Here is a 17,400-nt window from a genome sequence, read left to right on the forward strand (position 1 = left end):
GACAGTTGTACTGACTTTATTCCCCTTCACTCTTGTCCTCACCCTCCTGCTATCCCCCCATGCACTTGGGGCCCAGACATCAAGGGTCCACACACCTGGCACAGCCATTCTGCCACTGGTGACCACCCCTGGTGAGGGTTACGGTGGCCACACATGCCAAGGTCAGAGGCTGAAGCTCTAGCCCCAGCTTGAGGCCCCACCTCATCTCTCTGCTCACCCCCAGCTGGCCCAAGACCAGGGAGCCCAGGGGGAGCTGGTGAGTGGGCAGGCCCAGGTCTCAGACCCAAGTTCTGGCCAAATGGGCTGAAAAGTCCATTTGGACTGAGGGGTTCCCCACACCCAGCACATCTCCAGTGGGAGGTGATGATCCCGACCCCTCTTTCCTGTCACCAGCCCTGGGAAGTGGGTATGATGCCCCAGTCCCCTTACTCCAATATCTAGGTGCTTGTTCATTTGTTTTAAAAATAAAAAGGAAATGTAAAAGCTGGTAAAAGAAGAACCCCTACCCATACTGGTACTGCTGAGGTTCCATTATTGCTTCAGACCCTTGTGATCTGGCTGGAAAGGAGCTCCCACCCACACTGGCCCAAGGGGAAGAGAGCATTTAGCACCAGGGACCAGGGCTCCTGTCCCCACTGGGACAGGTGCCTCCCAGGAGAGGGTTTGGCTGTGCCCACGCACAGCTACAATGACCATTTTGATCAGAGCCCAGCCTGCTGCCTGGACCCCTGCCCTCAGAGGAGAGGTGTATTAGAACAGGGAACCCAAGTCTTAGGACAGAGTTTCGACACCACCTCCCCCTCATACCCATCTCCAGCCTCTGCTTATCAAAGGGTGGCCTCATAGGGACCAGGCCTAGCCAGGACCCTCCAGGCTCACTCACTAAGGCTGTAGTGGGGCTAGCTGGTGACAAGGCCAGCAGTCCCTATGGGAAACCATGGTGTCAGCGACAGGGGTTGGGAAATCCATGGGGGTCCCAACCTACAGCACATCGGAGGAGATCAACTTTTTTGGGGAAAATGTGAGCCAGCTCTGAAGAGCTGCCAGGCACTGGGACCAGAGGTTAGAAATAGCAAGGAAGAGGAAGAAACAGGGGGGAGGGGGACCCTGAGGACGTCATGGAAGCCCAGAGATCAAGGGGTGCAGGAGAGGGAGCTAGAGTAAAGCTGGAGTCCAGAACCCCCAGCCTTGGGGTGAGGGAGCTGCAGAACTGGGAGCCAGACAGGGAGGCTTCCTCTCTCAGGGGCCCACCTTCTCTCTGCAGAGGACAGCAGGGCCGTTCTGAGGGTTTGTCTGGAGGCTCTGACTTGCACTACTCCTGCCGCAGCCCCAAATGCAACTAGGCCAGGGCACTGCCCCCCTCTGCACCCAGAGAACAATCAGGGCTGTGTAGCTTGGATTATTAAATCCTCAAATCACTCGGGCTTCTTGGACCTGCCCACATCTGTACAGAATAAAGTGCTTCGTTTATTGATGATTAAAATGTCCCCAGCCCCCACCCAGCGCCATGGGCCTCACAAGGAGGTCAGAGGGGTTCTGACCCCCTCAGCCCTTGGGCTGATGAGGCCCAGTTGCCCCCGCCTCCTGCCACTGTCCCCCTTGGGCTCAGGCCTCTTCCCATTCCAGCCATGCTTGGGAAGGTGGTGGTGTGGGGGTAGTCATGGGGTTTTAAGGTGCAGAGTATAACAAACAAAACTGTATAAACACAAAGGAAAGAGCTTAACTAGGAAACACGTAGCTTATGGAAATCTTCCTCCCCATTTTCAAGGCAGGAATAAAGACGTTAAATGACAACAAAAAAGGGTGTCCTATTAGTGCCGGGCCTCATGGGGGCAAGCATCAGGCACAGGCTGGGGCTCCCCCAGAACCCCCACCCCCCACCCTGGGGCTTGAATGTGTAGGCTCCTCCCACCAACAGTGCTACAGACTCCCTGCCCGCGGTGCAGAGACCCAGGAAGGACAGGGATGCTGGACACAAGCCTCGGGTGGGTTATGGGAGGCCCGGGAAGAGGATGAGGCCTCTGCCTTCAGAGCAGGGATGGAGACAGACACACACACAACTTGTCTGGTGTGGGAGACACGACCAGGGCAGCTGGTGAGGACCCAGGTGTTCTGTGAACAGCGGCCCCGCCCCCTGCCCCACTGATAGCACCTTGAAACCTTAAAACATCGCCTCCTTCTCAGGGCCTGCCCTTGGGGTTCACCCATTTGCAGGGACTCTTTAACTGTAGCCCCTGGGATCTGGTGCTGCGGGAGCCAGCCCGTCTGCCCACCCAGGGCCTAGCCCCCAGCCCCCTGAGGCCCAGTAGCTTCTGGGGATGTCCTCAATGCCGCCTGGTACAGATCAGGGATCCCTGTGCCTGCTGGCAGAGTGGTGGGTGGGAGAGCAAATGCCTGGGGTCCAGCCCCTGCCTTCCCCACTGCACACGGTGCAAAGCTGGGTCTGCAGCCTTCACACTTCGCCACTCCCCCCACAACACGCTCATGGGCATCCACCCTCAAGCCCCTGCCTCAGTGTCCACAGCCCACAGACAGGATCCACGACTCCTTCCAGGGAGGCTGACACCCCAACTTTTCCCCAAAGCCTCCAGGATGAGGGGGCAAGTTAGGGGGCACAGGGGAGGCAGAGGTGAGCCACCGAAGCGGACCCAGGCTTGCCTGGCCAACCTCCTATGGCTCAGGCCTCAGCAGCGTGACCGGTCACACCTGCTCCCTAGCCCCTCCCTCTCTGCTGTACCTGCCACCTCCAGCACCCCCTCACCTGGAGGGGGTGCTGCAAATAGTTTCCTCTCTTTTCTTTTTCTTTCACTTCCAAAAAAAAAAAAAAAAAAGCAAAGGCTTCAAGGAGTCACTGAAAAGGGGGGCACTTGGGAGTGAAGTGTCCTCCACCCGCACACCCCCACGGTCAGGGGCCTCAAGCAGCACAGGTCCAGCCACGTCTGGAGGCGGGGGCGGCAGTGCCAGGCCGGCGTTGCTGGCCTCCCCCAGGCAGGAGGGAGGGCCGGGGTCCCTCCTGGAGGCCGCCCGGTCCAGGCCCCGCGTGGGCACCTCGGCAGTCAGTTGTTGGCGCTCATCCTCCCGCCCGAAGTGGCCGTGGTAGAGAAGAGGGGCGGCGGGGGCGGCAGGTGGGGTGGGGGCGGCAGGGTCTGGGGCAGCCCCGGCAGCAGGGGCAGCGTGTGAGCCGGAGGCTGGGCGGGGGCCAGGCCTGGGCCGGGAGGGGGGCCGTCGCCGGCCAGGGGGTGACTGACGCGGAAGCACTTCTCCTTGTGGGCCTTGAGCATGTTGGAGAAGCGGAAGCGCTGGCCGCAGACGTCGCAGGGGTAAGGCTTCTCGCCCGTGTGCGTGCGCCGGTGCCGCTTCATGTTGGGGCGGCTGGTGAAGCTCTTGCCACAGATCTCACAGATGTACGGCTTCTCCCCTGGGCGCCGGCACGGGCAGACGGGCGTCACCGCGAAGTCAGCGCACCCCAGCCCGCGGAACCCCAGCAGGGCCCAGCTGGTGTCTGTGGTCCCCGCCTCCCACAGCATCCTGACCCCGCTGCCCACCTGCCTGCCCCCCACTCTCACCCTCCGCCTACCCCGGGGAGAGGCGGGGAGGATGGCACTGAGCCCCAGAGCGGAGGAGGCGCGTGGCTGGGGCCCTCGCAGGCAGGCATCCCCATCCTGCATCCCCCAACCCCCAGGCGGCCGTACCTGTGTGGGTCTTCATGTGCTCATCGAAGTACTGCTTCATGTTGAAGTCCTTGCCGCACCACTGGCACATGAACTGCTTGTGGCCGATGTGGATACTCATGTGGGACCGCAGCTGGTACTTGTACTGGAAGCGCTCATTGCAGTTCTGAGTGGGGGGTGGACGGTGAGGCCCCGGGGGCAGGGTGGGGAGCACCTGCCTGGGACTGCAAGGCCCAGGGAGGACACACATGGGGAGGGACTCCTGGGGCAGGCAGCACACAGGCAGAGAAGGGGCCAAAGGCGGTCAGGGCCCAGGCGGGGACAGAAGGCAGGAAGTGGGAAAAGGCCACAGAATGGAGGGAGTCCTCATGTGTAAAGCCAAGGCCCTCCCATCCTTCCTCCTTGTTGGAATGCCCCCCCCCCCCATTGCAGCCTGCAGCTCTATCACTGCTGTGCCTGAGATATGCCTCTCTCCACCTCTCCAGAAAGCCTGCCCCATGCCTGGTTGCAGCCCAAGAAGATGCCCACCCTGAATGTAAGGGGGTGGGGTGGGGTGGCGGAGGGTGGGGGTGGGGGGCAGGCAGGTGGGCAGCGGGGTCAGGATGCTGTGGGAGGCGGGGACCACAGACACCAGGGGGGCCACCTCTCTTTCTGAATCCTGAACTCCACTGCTCCCAAACCCCTGGTTGTGAAGCAGCTGCTGCTCCTGACCCCTGCCCATCCAGGGTGGCCCCTGGGGCAGGTGGAGAAAGGGGCTCACCTCACATCGGAAGGGTTTCTCCCCAGAGTGCTGCAGCGAGTGCACTTTGAGAGACATGCTTCGTTTGAAGGACTTCCCGCAAGTCTCGCAGGTGAAGGGCATGTCCTTGGTGTGGGCTGCGGGGCAGGCCATTATGTCTCAAGGGGACCCCCATGGCTGCTCCTGGGGGATCCCTGCCTGACCACCTCCCATATTGAGCCTCCTGGGAGGCCCCCCTGCTTCAGGGTCTGCCTCAGAGCCTCCGTCTAGGACCTGCGGATGACTTCCGGGCAAGGACCCCGAGCAGGACTGGCTTTGGCCCAAACCCTGGCCCACCACTGGCTCTCTGCACAGCATCTGTGCTACAGAGAGAGGCCAGGAGTGGTACTGAGCCTCAAAGGTGGGCTTTACAGGGGATGACACTGGGCAGTCCAGAGGGAGCTGGCTTTGCTCCCAAAACCATGGACAGGTGAGGACTAACAAACTCTTCAAGGAAGATCTGTGAGGAAGCAACTGGAGCCAGAGAGTCCCCCTTACAGCTCAGACCTAGGGAAGCTGAGCCCAGGAAGACCACCAGTCCTGGGCTACCCAGCATACTCCTGGCCTGGACCTCCACCCCAGGGTCCCAGCTCCCATGTGGCTGGAGAAAGGGGTGAGGCCTGGCCAGGGACCACACCTCCCTTGAGCCCCGGGCCCCAAGCAGGCAAAGAAGGGAGGGCCCCCTAAACACCAGACTCCCAGTCAGGCCCCCCTAGAGGGGAGGGACAGCCATGGCCAAGGCAGAGGAGGAGCCCAGCACACATCTGTGGGGGCCTCCTCAATTAGAGGAGCTTGAAGCCCTATAAGGGCCAGAAGGTGAGAAAGAATTAGAGGCACAGCTGTCCTCAAGGTGAGACAGGGCCTGTGTCAGCCCATATGGCATTTTGTGTAATTTAGGAAAAGATACTTCTTTCCCTGGTGGCCACAACCCCATGCTGAGATGCATAGTCTGGTTAGCAGTGTGCCAGCTGGATTCTGGCCTCCACCTGCCATCTTGTCCAGGAACCCTTGTGCAATGTTCAACCTGCCCAACGGTACATGGTAGCCCCGACCTCTGAGCCTCTCCAGGTCACACCTGCCACTGCAACCAGCCTCCCCAGGCTTCCCAGTTGAGGGGCCTTCTCACGCCTTCATACGGCCCTGGGATGGGAAGTCCTTCCCAGCACAACCAGCAGCTGGCCCAGCTCTGACCTCAGGCCTCATCCCCTCCTGGCCCAGACTCACCAACCATGTGCTTGCGCACATGGGCCATGGTGTAGAACTTCTTCTCGCAGATCTCACATGAGAACTTCTTCTCTGCATAGCCATGCACGATCTTGTTGTGCTCGTGGAGGGACCAGAGCTTCTTAAAAGCCTTGCCACATGTCACACACTGCAGGGTAAGAGGACATTAGGCCCTGGGTCTTGAGTCAGGACCATGTGACCTGGGACAATCTGCCCCTCTCTGGACTCAGTTTCTCTACCTGGCCTGTGCTGGAGGCCTGTGCTCCAGTGACCTGCCAAATCTGATGTTCTGGGAGTTGGGGATGGTAACTCCCTAGAAACAGGCCCACCTACCCAGGGCTGCGGCCTGGGGCCCTCCCTCATCCTTGAACTCAACTTGTCATGGGCCACCTATACCAGGAAGCCCCTACTCTGTGCTCATTTCAACAAGGCACCTGTCTACAGAGGGGAGACACATAACTGGCTGAAGGGCCATGGCCTGTGAGCAGGCTACACACAATACATGGAGAAGCCCCTCTCCATCACATGTCCACCCTCCCCCCTGCTGGGACCCATGCCCTGGCACCCTGGAGACCCCCAAGGAGGGAGGTACCAAAGTGCTGGCTGGGGGAGGGGGACTGCAGGAGCTCCCGGGTCCCCTGAGGAAAGAGAGAGTGGTGGGAACCCCAGGGGCCATGCTCCCCTCCTCCTCTTGTCCTCCCCATCCCTTCAGGAGACACTTCCAGAGGGCTGGAGTAGGTCAGGCCTTGGGCAGAAAATGGGTCAGGGTGCCCAGGTCAGAAGAGGCAAATGCACCTTTCCCCTTCAGGAGGAAGGTTCAGGTGTGTGCAGGTGGAGAGGCAACGGGCAGCCCAGTGGGCAGGCAAGTGGGAACAGGTACAGGGGGGTGGGGCAGGAGCCCAGGTAACCCCCCAGGTAACACTTTCTCCACAGGACACTGCAATTAGCAATTAGCTCAGGCAATTAGCACCCGCCTACCTGCTGCCCCCACAACCCCTCCCGGCCAGCAAAGATAAAAAGCAGCCTGGCGGGCCCTGTGCTGCCTGCACCCTGAGAGGCCGGGTTGGCACTCTCACAGGCCGACCCGAGGCCTGGCAGCCAGCCCAGCTCCCCTGCTTGGCCCCGGCAGCCCCTGCTCTTCCCAAACTTCTCATCCAATCCCTTTTCCCAGGCCCAGGCCAGCTGGCATCTCCAAAGAGCTGACAGCAGGGGCTTCCTCCTCGGGGCCACCTCTTGCTCTATTCAGCCTTTGTGGCAAGTAGAAATGGCGCCCCCTCCGGGCAAACCCTGCCCCATCTCATCTGTGCTTCTGCGCGGTGCACAGTCTGTGAAACTCTGCAGGATGACCCTGTTGACCTTCCAGCAGCCCTAGGATTTACCAAAACACGGGCTCACCCCTCCTGGGAGCTGGCTATCCACCAGCCTCAAGTACTCAGACAACTCCCTCCTCCTCTCATTCTCCCCTTCGCCCCTCTGGCCAAGAGTACTGTATGTTCCTGTCCCGTCTGCACATGTCTCCATGTGCCAAAGCCCAGTTCTACCTGCCTCCTCTGGGAAGCCCTCCTTAATGTTATCCCCTGAGCTCTCACCACCCTGGGCTCGGGCTGGCCCCACGGGCCAGGGGTAAGTCTGTCTGGGCAGTGCAGGCAGCAGGACACTGGGCGCGTGGCCTGGGTGGCCTTTCTGCGGCCCTCCTGCCCCGCCCCGCCCGAGGAGCGGCTGAGGCCCACCTGGATGTTGCGCTCGCAGTCTGTCTGCCGGTGCAGTAGCAGCTCGCTCTCCAGCAGGAAGCGCTTGCCACACTGGTCACAGATCTGCATGCGGCTGTGGGTCACGTTCATGTGCTTCTCCAGGTACCAGCGGTTGTTGAAGACGCGAGGGCACTTCTGGCACGGGTGGTGCTGCTTCTCTTCCAGCTTCACCTTGGCCCCCAGCCCGTCGGCGGCCTGCGGCCCTCGGGAGGCTGCAGAGGCTCCCCCTGGAGCGGGCTTGGGCCTCTTCCCGCCCCGTGGCCTGGCCTCCTCAGCCTCAGGGGGGCCTCGGCGCCGGGCGTTCTCTCGAGACCGCGTGGCCATGCGACTGTGGGGAGGGGGCTCGGCCCTGCTGCCCCGCCTCCCCGCCGGCCCCTGCCTGCTCCCCGCCTCCCCGCCCTCCTCCTCTTCCTCCTCCTCCTCTGAGCTCTCTTGATCCTGCTCGCTGTGCCCTTCCTCTTCCTCCTCCTCTTCCTCCTCCTGCTCGCTGTGCCCTTCCTCCTCCTCGTCTTCCTCCTCTCCCTGACTGCCACCTTCCTCCTCTTCCTCCTCCTCCTCCTCCTCCCCTCCACTGCCGCCACCCTCCTCTTCCTCTTCCTCCTCCTCCTCGTCCTCCTCTTCCTCCTCCTCGTCCTCCGAGTGTCTCTGCAGCCCGTCCTCCCGGCCCAGCACCATGGTGGCTGGGCCCGTGGTGGTGCCCGGCTTGCCCTCGGGCCCCGTGGACACGTGCAGAGTCTGGTTGTTGAGGTTCACCTCCACGATGATCTGGGACTGCTCCCGGCGGCTGTACGTGCCAGAAGCCCCTAGCTCTTCCTCCAGCCCCTCCCCACCCTCCAGCTTGCAGAGGCTGCCAGGGGGCCCGCCGGCCTCCTCGACACCACCCTCCTTCTCCTCCTTGAAGAAGGGCTGAGCTGGCCCGATGGCGGCAGGCACTGTGCCCCCCGCTGTCCCTGCCCCGTCCTCGACACGCACGGAGTAGGGGTCGGGGCCCTCGCGGGCATAGATCTTCGGCAGGCCCGGGGCGTCCGCCTCCTGCTTGATGTCACAGTAGTAGGGAGGCGCGGCCGGGGTGCAGCCGGCTGCCGGCGGGGCCAGGGCCACTGCGCTGGGGCCCGGGGGGCCGAGGGAGCGGGCGTCCAGCAGCTCCTGGCAGGACGCGGCGATGTCGGCCATCTGCAGCAACGAGGCGGCACTGAGCACCTCGTGCACGTTGGCCGCGTTGACCAGCAGCTTGGAGGTGTAGATGAAGTTGAGGATCTGCTGCAGGCCGCCGGGGGCAAGCGCCTCCAGGGACAGCTCCACGCGCTGCAGCTGCTTGTTCTGGGTGAAGAGCGAGTGGAAGAACTGGCTGTAGGCGGCCAGCACGCCCTTGTGTGCCGGGAAGACGCTGCGCTGGGGCACCAGCACCAGGTCCACGTCGCAGAGGTCAGGCTGGAAGAGGCGCTGCTCGTTCAGGCGGCCCATCAAGCAGGCGAAGTGTAGTGCCACGTCCTCCACCAGCGAGAACTCGGCCGCCGGTGAGTCTGTCGTCTTCTCAACCAGCAACTGTGGGGCACAGGGCACAGGTCAGGTCAAGGCCAGCAACCTGGGCAGCGCCCACCATCCGGGAGGCAGCCTGCCCGTCACTCCTGGTTCCGCGTTCTAGAAAAGGAGCCGAAGCTCGAGCCAGGATGCAGGGGAATCAGGACTCAGGCCCGAGCCAGCTGCCCCATAGAGCTCAGACTCCAATCATGACCAGCAGCTCCTGGGTGAGTCGGTTAACTTTTCTGGGCCTCCAGCTCTTCCCTGTGAAACAAGAAGTCACCCTGGGCAGGGAAGGGGAAGAGAAGGAAAGAGGAAGGAACAGGGACTAGGGTCACCAACATCCAGGGGTGCCTGGCACTTAGGGGTTTCCTGGGATGTGGGACTTTCTGTGTTAACACTGGGGCCGATCCAGGCAAACGGGAGAGGTGGCCACCCCAGACGTGAGCATTCCTTCACATTTCCTGAGCTCCACGGATTCTCTCCCTCACACTCACTCACACATACAAATAAAACCACGCCTGCCCAGCCCCAGGCCCCTCAAGAATGGAAGTCAGGCTCACTAGCTCACTGCTCAGCCTCCGACTGCTACTGCACCCCTAGGGATAGTACCTAGGAAACCCCTCACCTCACCAGCAGTGGGCCTCAAGGCCTGGGCCTCAGGCTTTGCAGGAGTAGAAATTCTTGGGAAGAAATCCAGCCCAGGCCTTGGTCCTCCTGCCCTGCTGGAGGAGGCTGGTGGGATCTAGCCAGCCACTTCTTACTGGGCCAGGCTGCTGCCCATGGCCTCAGGCCTAGCTGCCGGCAGCGCCCCCTCACACAGAGGTTCTGTGGGGATAGAACTGTGTTGCCTGTCCACCATGTTTAGAGACAGGAGGCCCCCAAGGCCTGCCCCGGACCCTCTTCCCTCTAGGCCCCCAGACCCCAGGTCAGGTATGGTCCAGGCCCAGAGGCTCTGAGATGGCCCCATCTTGGAAGCCACACTTCCTCGGGCCTTTGGAGTCCCAGAGAGGCCCTCAAAGTCTTAGGGGTCAGATTAGCAGGCCCTTGAGCCACATCCAGCACCTGTGAAGTGTCCAGAATCAGGGCTGGCTTAATCATTCCTGGCTGCTGCACAGCAGCTTTCCCAAAAGGTGGACAGCACCGAGAGGCAGACTGCCCACTCCCTTGCCTGGCTCCAGTGCACAGACGTTCAGTTAATATCTATCGACCACCTGCCTGGCTGGACCAACCCCGCAGGTTCCAGTTTCTGGCCATCCTCAAGCCCTGTCGAACTGAGTCAGAGCCTCCTATATTTGAGGGGTGCCTTGTCCCACTGCCACAAAGCCATCAGCTCTTCTCCTCCAAGCACCTCCCTGCAAGCCCTGATGAAACCCCAGTTCTGTCCATTCACGGCCCACCGCAATCCTCCATGCTAGTCCTTCCATTGGTGGGGCAGTAGTGGGTGGGCCCAGACTGGGCTTGGGGGTTCGACTTCTCAGTCACCTGAATGAGAATCAGCCCGGGGCCTCAGGAGCCACAGGGGCAGCCTGCTTCCAGATCTGCCCTGGGCCCCCCCACTGCATGCCCAGCTACCCAGGGCAGCACCTACCCGATGCTCTCTCCGATCCCAGTCTGGCCAGACTCTTGACCATGGACGCCATCTTCCTTGAGTTCTCCCACGCCTCCTTCCCCTCGGCCAAGAAGCCACCCATCTGCCCCCTCTGTCTCAGGGTTGCTGGCCTGTCCAGGCCTGGCCAATCTGACAGGGATATGGTGCCAAGTCCCTCCCATCTCCCTCCTCTGACTCATTCTGATTCATCTTCTGGGACCAAACTACTGCACAGATGGGGAAACCGAGGCTCAGAAAGGGAGGGTCGCACAGTGGGCAGTAACAGAGCTCCTGGACTCCCAACTCTGCTAAGGCCACCCCTTCCCTGCTGGACTGGACACCAGTCCCCATGGATGGATTTCTTGGCTTTCAATGCCTTAAAAAGTAGGAAGAGGCATCTGGGGAACCTCTGACTCAGGGGATCAGCGGTGCTTCCCCGGACCCCACCGCTACGCCCTGCAACCTGCAGCCTCCTCCCCCGAGCTACTGACCTGCAGGCCAGTGAGGGGGCCGGATGCAACTTAGGTTGTGACAGGGCCCCTAAGGGCCACCAGGGTCCAGATAGTGGCAGAAGTGGCTTGGACAAGGGCTGGTTAAAGCCAGGCCTGTTGAGGGGAGCTCATCCTAGGCCACAGGGCCCCAGTCCACTCTGCTCTCCCTTCACAGAATGCCCTCCAGTGCCTACCTGGCATTGGAAAAAAAGGGCAGTGCCTGACCTTCCCGTGTGCAGATCTGGTCTCAGGGTCCTCTGGCCTCAGCAGGGAAGGAGGGGTTAGCCTGGAGGACATTGGTGCCCCAAAGACTCCGTTCCCACGGCAGTAAGCCCCAAGCCAGCGCCACCCTGCACCCTGGAGGGACCCAAGAGTCTCAACCAGGTACCCTGACTGGACTTCCTTGACAGGGCACACCCATGCTGCCGGAGTCCTAACCCATCAACTACCTCAGCAGGGCTCAGCCACCCCCCTGGCTGGCACCTCCCATGCAAGGCCCGCCAGCTGCGCCAGACCCCTTCCCCAGCCAGATGTGCCAGTTCCCTGAAACTGCACACATCCCTCCCTATGGGCTGGGCCAGCTGCAGCCATACACCCCACCCTGAAGTCCAGGCCAGGTCAGCCTATCTAAGATGCAAGACCAGGGGAGTGGTCAACGACATTGGGGGCGGGGGGTGGGGGGTGGGGAGAGGCCAGGTGCCAGGGACACCTGCCCAGACTGCTGGCCAGTGCCAGAGCCTTCTGCATCGGAGGGGTACCCTGTCTCCGTGCCATGAAGCCACCGGCTCCCTAGCCTGCCCCAGTGCCTCCCTGGAGGCCCTGGGATGAAACCTGGGCACGCATCTGCACAACCCCCCAAACGCCCACGCCAAGCCTTACTGCGGGGCAGCCGGGGGTGGGGCCCACACTGAGCAAGGGGGCACAGGTTCATGACTTCCAGGCGCCTCCTTTTGGAGATGGGGTGTCTGTGCCAGCCTCTTCTGCACTCATGGCCCCACTCCCTTCCCAGGACACAGGCCCAGAGAGGGCAGAGGACTGGCCCAAGGTCACACAGTAGTTTGGACCAGAGCTGCGGACGTCCCGCCCCAACACACCCCGCTTGGCCCAGTCGCCCCAAATCCCCAGGCAGGGCGGCTCCAGCGCCCACGTGGCCCAAGGCCCAGGCGGGAATCCGACCTCCCCCCTCCCCCCCATCACCCAGTCCGAGGGCGGCGCCGTCCCAGGCTCGGAGAAGCGCCCCCCTCTGCCGGTGCCTAGCAAGACCTCAGCCTTTCGCGCCCGCGCCCCCACCCCAGGAATTTAACCCCCTCCCCGCCGAGGGCCGCGCCACAGCGCCGCATTCCTGGCCCGCGGGGACCCGGGAGAAGGGGCCGGGGAGACCCGGCGAGGGAGAAGATCCCTCCAACTCTTCCACCCGGAGCCGGCGGGCCGTGCGCTCTGGAGGGCAGAGCGGGCAGGTGGGCGGATAAGCGGGGGGACAGGCAGGGCCTTGCGTACCATGGTGCCGTGGCGCTGGGGGCTCACAGGGCCCCGCGGGATCGCGCTGCCCCCGGCGGCCGGGCCGGGGCCGCTCCATGAAGCGCCGCGCTGGGGGCCGCCCCCGCGCAGGGCCCCGCGACCATGGCCCCCGGGGGCGCGGCCGGGCGGGTGGAGGCGCAGGGCCGCGGCGAGTCCAGCCGCTGAGCAGCTGCGGCCCCAGAGCCTCGGGCGCGGCGGGCGGGGGGCGCGGGGCGCCGATTGGAGCCCGCGCGTCAGCTGGGGCCGCCGTCTGGACGCTTAAAGGGCCAGGCCGCCCTGCGTGCCGGCGGGGGGCGCGGACACGCGTGGTGTGCGCGGTCCCAGCGCAGTCTGCTCTGCCTCGGGCCGCCGGGGCCCCCAGCCAGGCCCCACTGCTCCCATCCCAGCGGATGGGCCCCGGCCTCTCTCTCCCGCGCTGAGCCCCCTTTCTGCCGGGAAGTTCGTCCCAGAGTCTAATCTCGGTGCCTTCCAGCTGCGCCACAGAGGCGGGGTCGGAGTAGGAGGCGGCCCTGAAATCGGGAAGCTGGGCGCGCCCACTCCCCAGCCAGCTGCAGAAAGCCTTCCACCTGCTCCCCTGAGCGACCCCACGCTGAGACCGAGCCCCCGTACCCTAGCCTCGCTCACCACCCCCACCCTCTGGCCTGGGCTGCTTTGACCTGAGGGTGAGTCTGGGATCTCCAGCCAGCCCGGCCCCCCGCCCCTACCCCAGGACAGCCCAAGGCTAATTTTGCTCTGTGCTGGTGCACCCATACCTACCTGGTGGCCTCCTCTGGCTGCTCACGCCCGCACAGGGCAGGAGATACAAGAACCCAGACCACAGCTGCAGCGACCAAGCCTTTAAGGTGGCCGGCCCAGGCGCAGAACAGGCAAGATGAGAGGAGTGGGGGCCAGAGGCCCAGGCCCCACTGTGCCCCTCAGCCGTGTGACCTGACCACTGCTGAGTAGCCTCCCGCTCAGCCTCTGCTGGGGAGACGCAGCCAGGCCTGCGGAATGCTGCTCTGGCACGGACATCAGTGGGGGCAGGGGGCTAGCTGTGCTGGCAGGAGGCTGCAAAGGAACGCTGCCAGGCTGAGCAGACAGCAGGGTGGGGACCACAGGGCGCTGGCCTGGCAGGGCCCAGGTGGTAGCCGGGCCACCAGGGTGGAGAGGGGGCCTCTGCGGGCCTCTCATGTGGCCCATGTCATCACTCAGATGCCCTCCTGTGCCCCCACCCCACCCCAGGCTGGCTGCTGCCCCATCTTTGGTCACTCTGATAGTACCCTTATCCCGGCGGTACGCCCACCCCTTCCCGTACATGGGCACTTGTGCTTACACGGCAGTCAGCCCTGCTGGAGCAGTCGCCCCTGGGAATGCCATCTTCCTCATGAGTGGGCAGGGACTCTGGGGCCTGCTCAGGGTGACTCGGTTCTGGGTGCCAAGGGAGGAAATGGAGCAGAGGTGAAGATCCCAGGCAGGTGCCATCAGAAAGTCTGATGGTCTGTCCTGTAAGATGGCAGGGACCCCCGGGGCCAGGGAGAAGACATCTCAGGGGCAAAGATGGGGGTGACCAAAAGAGTGCCAAGACGAAGGGGAAGAAAGCATAGAGCTAGATGGAGGGTGGGGAGAGCCCCTGGTGGATAAAGGCATGGGAGAGGTGGGGGCACAGGTGGGGACATGCCCCCGGAGGCAGCCACTGCAGACATCCTGCCATCCTGCACTTCCGTAGCGATGGTAAGTGCAGACAGCTGGTTCAGCTCCCAGAGGCCTCAGGTTGAGGCCAGGCCAGAGTGGCCAGCATGCCTGACCAGCTGGTCACCTCAGTGCTGCTTTCAGCCTCTTCCTCTGTTCCAACCCACTTCACCTGACTCAGGAGATCCTTGCAGTGAGCTGGGAGATGGCATGGGAAGGCTGTGTACCCATTAGTTGGATAAGAACAGTGAGGCCCAGAGCAGGACAAATCATGCAGCCAGGCACCAGTGTCAGGAGCCGGGGAAAGAAGAGGTTGGGAGAGTGTGGCCTCCCCCTCAGGCTAGGAGGAGCCTGGCAGAGAGGACTGCACGGGACACTCCTGGGCCCACTTCCAGCCAAGGCTTGGCAAGGGGGTATGGCCAGCATTAAGTAACCAAGGTAGGGCTGCTGGCCTCTTTGGGATTGGCCTTGGCTGCAGCAGTCAAGCCAAGGAGGGGCCGGAGGTTGGGGTGAGAAGAGAGGGAATAGGGGTCTTCCTGAAGACCACAGCTGTTCCCCTCTTGTGTCTCTGGTCTCTAGCCCATCTACTAGGGGAGCCCCAGGGCAGAGGCTATGGGCACTTGGGTCCCATGAGACCAGGCAGAAAGGGCACTTGGGTCCCATGAGACCAGGCAGAAAGGGACTGTTTGAAGAACCCAATATGGTTGGCTCAAATGGGGCTGCTCAGAGCTGAGGCCTGAAAGTTAACATTAACTAGAGCAGAGGGAGAAGAGGGGTACTCCAGGCAGAGAACGGCACCTGCAAAGGCCAGGAGAGTGGAGACAGGATAGCATCTGCAGAGAACTAGAGGCGATTTGATGTGGTAGAGTCAAGGTTCTTGTCGGGTGGGAGTGGCTGGACAGGGAGGGCAAAATTGCTCTTGGCTTTGGACAGGGGCCTGCCCTGGGAGCTTCACTTCAAGGTTGGTCAAGGCAGGCTTTGTGAAGGGGGTAGGGTAGGAATGGATTACTGGGGAGGAGGATCCCAGGCCAGACTCACAGGCCCCAGGGGTAATCCAGGAGTTTGTGGAGACAGGTGCAGAGCTGGACAGTCCTTCAGACACTTGGGGCTGGGTGCTGGCAAGGTCAGCAAAGCCATGCCCCTGTCTTGAGAGGCCAGCTCATAGGTGTTCTCATGACTTCCTTAAGCATCTAGCCCCGTTTCTTTCCCATGTCGAGGAGGAGAAACAGACCTAAACTGTGGTAGGGCAGCTCCCAGGCTTGCTTGGGGACCCCGGACTCTCCCCTACTGAGCCTGGAAAGAACACACAGCTAGGGGTGTGCGTGTGCGTGTACGTGCGAGGGCAGGCCTCAGCCTCCCTAGGTGGGCAGGAGGTTTTGTAGCTGCTGTAGCTGAGACAGGAGGACAGCAGAGGGCACAGTGCCACAGAACAGAAGGGGACAACAGCATGAAGTCAGTGGGATGGTAGGGTTCAAGCTACCCACTAGGAGCTGACCCAAGGCCCCGCAGGATCGGGGAGCATAGAGCTCTGGGTGTGGAGCTGGGGTGTTGCTCTTGTGTTCTGCCACCACTGAGCACCACACTAATAGGCTACAGCTGCTGGGGGGTGGGGGCCTAATTCAAACCAGCAGGTTGCCCAGTTCCCTCCTGCTGCGTAAACGTCATGGCCCTGGCATTCAAGGCCTCACCAGAAGCTTCCAGGATCCTCTCGCACCCTTTTGATTCAAGGGACCCTGGGCTTCTCATTAGTGATTGAGCCTGGCCATCCACATGAAACTCATCGGTTCCTACCCTCCTCCCAGAGGCAATCCCAGGGGCCGACGTCCCTCGACCTTTGATGTATGCTAAGCATTTAATTCTCACTACTTCTAAGAGGGAGGCCTTGGTATCCCAGATTTTCCAATGAGGAGCTGAATTATAAAGCTCAAGCAGTTTATCTAGTTACCCAACTAGGAATTAACAGAGTATAACTGGAACCCAGGCAGTGTGGCTCTGGCTCAAATCCCTTCAGGACTGGTACCACAGAAGAGTTGCTCATAGAGGTCCTTCATTCAAAATAAAATCAAATTAGACCAGAGGCATTGAGATCAGTGGGGTCCTTCTCAGCCTGTCTCTGGGAACCTGGCCTGCTGGTAGAGATGCTGGTTGCAGGAGGACCCGGGTAACCTGGGGCTGGAAAGTGCCAGCCCATGCCTCCATCCCCTAAAGGGCCTCTGGGTGGCCGACTCCTCTCCAGGCAGGCCTGGGAAGGGATGGGCACCACCGATTTCCATGTCCAGTTACGCCAGCTGTGCACACCCTCTTTCAGGGCTTGTGAGCCAAGCAACGGGCAGTCCAAGTCCTCTCAGTACACATGAGCAGTCAGAGGCTCAGGGCCAGGTCTCCAGATGCAGAACGCAGGTGTCTCTCCTGCAGCTCCGGGTCACTCCTTTTTGACCGATTTCTTGGGGCTCTAAACCGGTTGAGGAGACCCAACAGTCCTCAGGCTAGCCTGTGGAGCTGTGAATGGTGGGCCGAGGGTCTCCAAGAGGCAGAAGTACCTGGCCTCAAGCTTGGCACAGCCCCACCGTGGCCTTCTGATTCACAGGGAGGAGAGGGGCAAGGGGCAAGGAAGCACTGCCTCTACCCTCGACCAAAACCTTTACATGGACCATTAAAGCCTCCTGCCCCTTTGTGTCGTGGCAGTGCGCTCCCCCTGCCTCCCACACACATTGGTCACTGACTGGAGCTGCCCAGGGTCTGCCCCGAGACAAGCAGGTACCCTGTTCTTCCAGGGTACCCCATGCCTACCCCCTGATCTCTCCAACTCCTGAGGCTGCCTGCCACCTCTACAGCATCCAAGGACTTCTTCCCGCCCAGCAGGATTCCTCTCAGCTTGCGTCCCAGCTCATTCTATCCCAAGTCCCTCATGGGACTCTAGAAACCAGCCCTCTTGAGACCAGGCTCCAGCATGAGGCGCGGCTTCCAGGCCTCACCTGGCCAGCTAATTTGCATCACTAGCATGGCAAGTTTCTCTCTACGCTGACTACAGCTTCCTCTCCCTTCCCAACAGTGATGCCAAGCCAGTGTTCATGGTCACTGGTGATAGGGGCATTTTTCTTGAATTCTCTTACCTCTTTTATTTAATGCCCAGCTAATTCAGAACAGCCAAGACCAAAATCCTTGACACATTTCCCTCCAGTACTGG

The 17,400-nt window shown here is 61.8% G+C and overlaps 1 protein-coding gene and 1 long non-coding RNA gene across 6 annotated transcripts in view; one reads left to right on the forward strand and one right to left on the reverse strand.

The window, feature by feature from the left end:
- Positions 1–13,468, reverse strand: ZBTB47 (zinc finger and BTB domain containing 47). 2 transcript variants are annotated; one of them, XM_057316066.1, is made up of 6 exons: positions 13,302–13,468; positions 7,404–8,969; positions 5,674–5,821; positions 4,432–4,547; positions 3,693–3,837; positions 1–3,418 (listed from the first exon to the last, which is right to left on the reverse strand). In XM_057316066.1, the coding sequence occupies exons 2-6, from the start codon at positions 8,886–8,888 to the stop codon at positions 3,057–3,059; spliced, it is 2,256 nt and encodes a 751-aa protein (XP_057172049.1). In that variant the 5' UTR covers positions 8,889–8,969; positions 13,302–13,468; the 3' UTR covers positions 1–3,056. The 2 variants fall into 2 exon arrangements, with proteins under 2 accessions (XP_057172049.1, XP_026352597.2); XM_026496812.4 differs by lacking the exon at positions 13,302–13,468 and adding an exon at positions 12,525–12,739.
- The window catches only part of LOC113253825 (uncharacterized), a 24,156-nt gene continuing 19,041 nt past the window's right edge, over positions 12,286–17,400 (forward strand). The window contains exons 1-2 of one of the 4 annotated variants that reach the window (XR_008960685.1): positions 12,286–12,484; positions 13,018–13,207. This is a non-coding gene — a long non-coding RNA (uncharacterized LOC113253825). Of the gene's footprint in view, positions 12,485–12,786; positions 13,208–17,400 lie in introns of those variants that run through there. The other 3 variants (XR_007189126.2, XR_008960684.1, XR_003315543.3) reach the window with 3 other exon arrangements.

The sequence above is a fragment of the Ursus arctos genome, unplaced genomic scaffold (assembly GCF_023065955.2).
Source record: "Ursus arctos isolate Adak ecotype North America unplaced genomic scaffold, UrsArc2.0 scaffold_20, whole genome shotgun sequence".
NCBI classification, from domain to species: Eukaryota; Metazoa; Chordata; class Mammalia; order Carnivora; family Ursidae; genus Ursus; species Ursus arctos.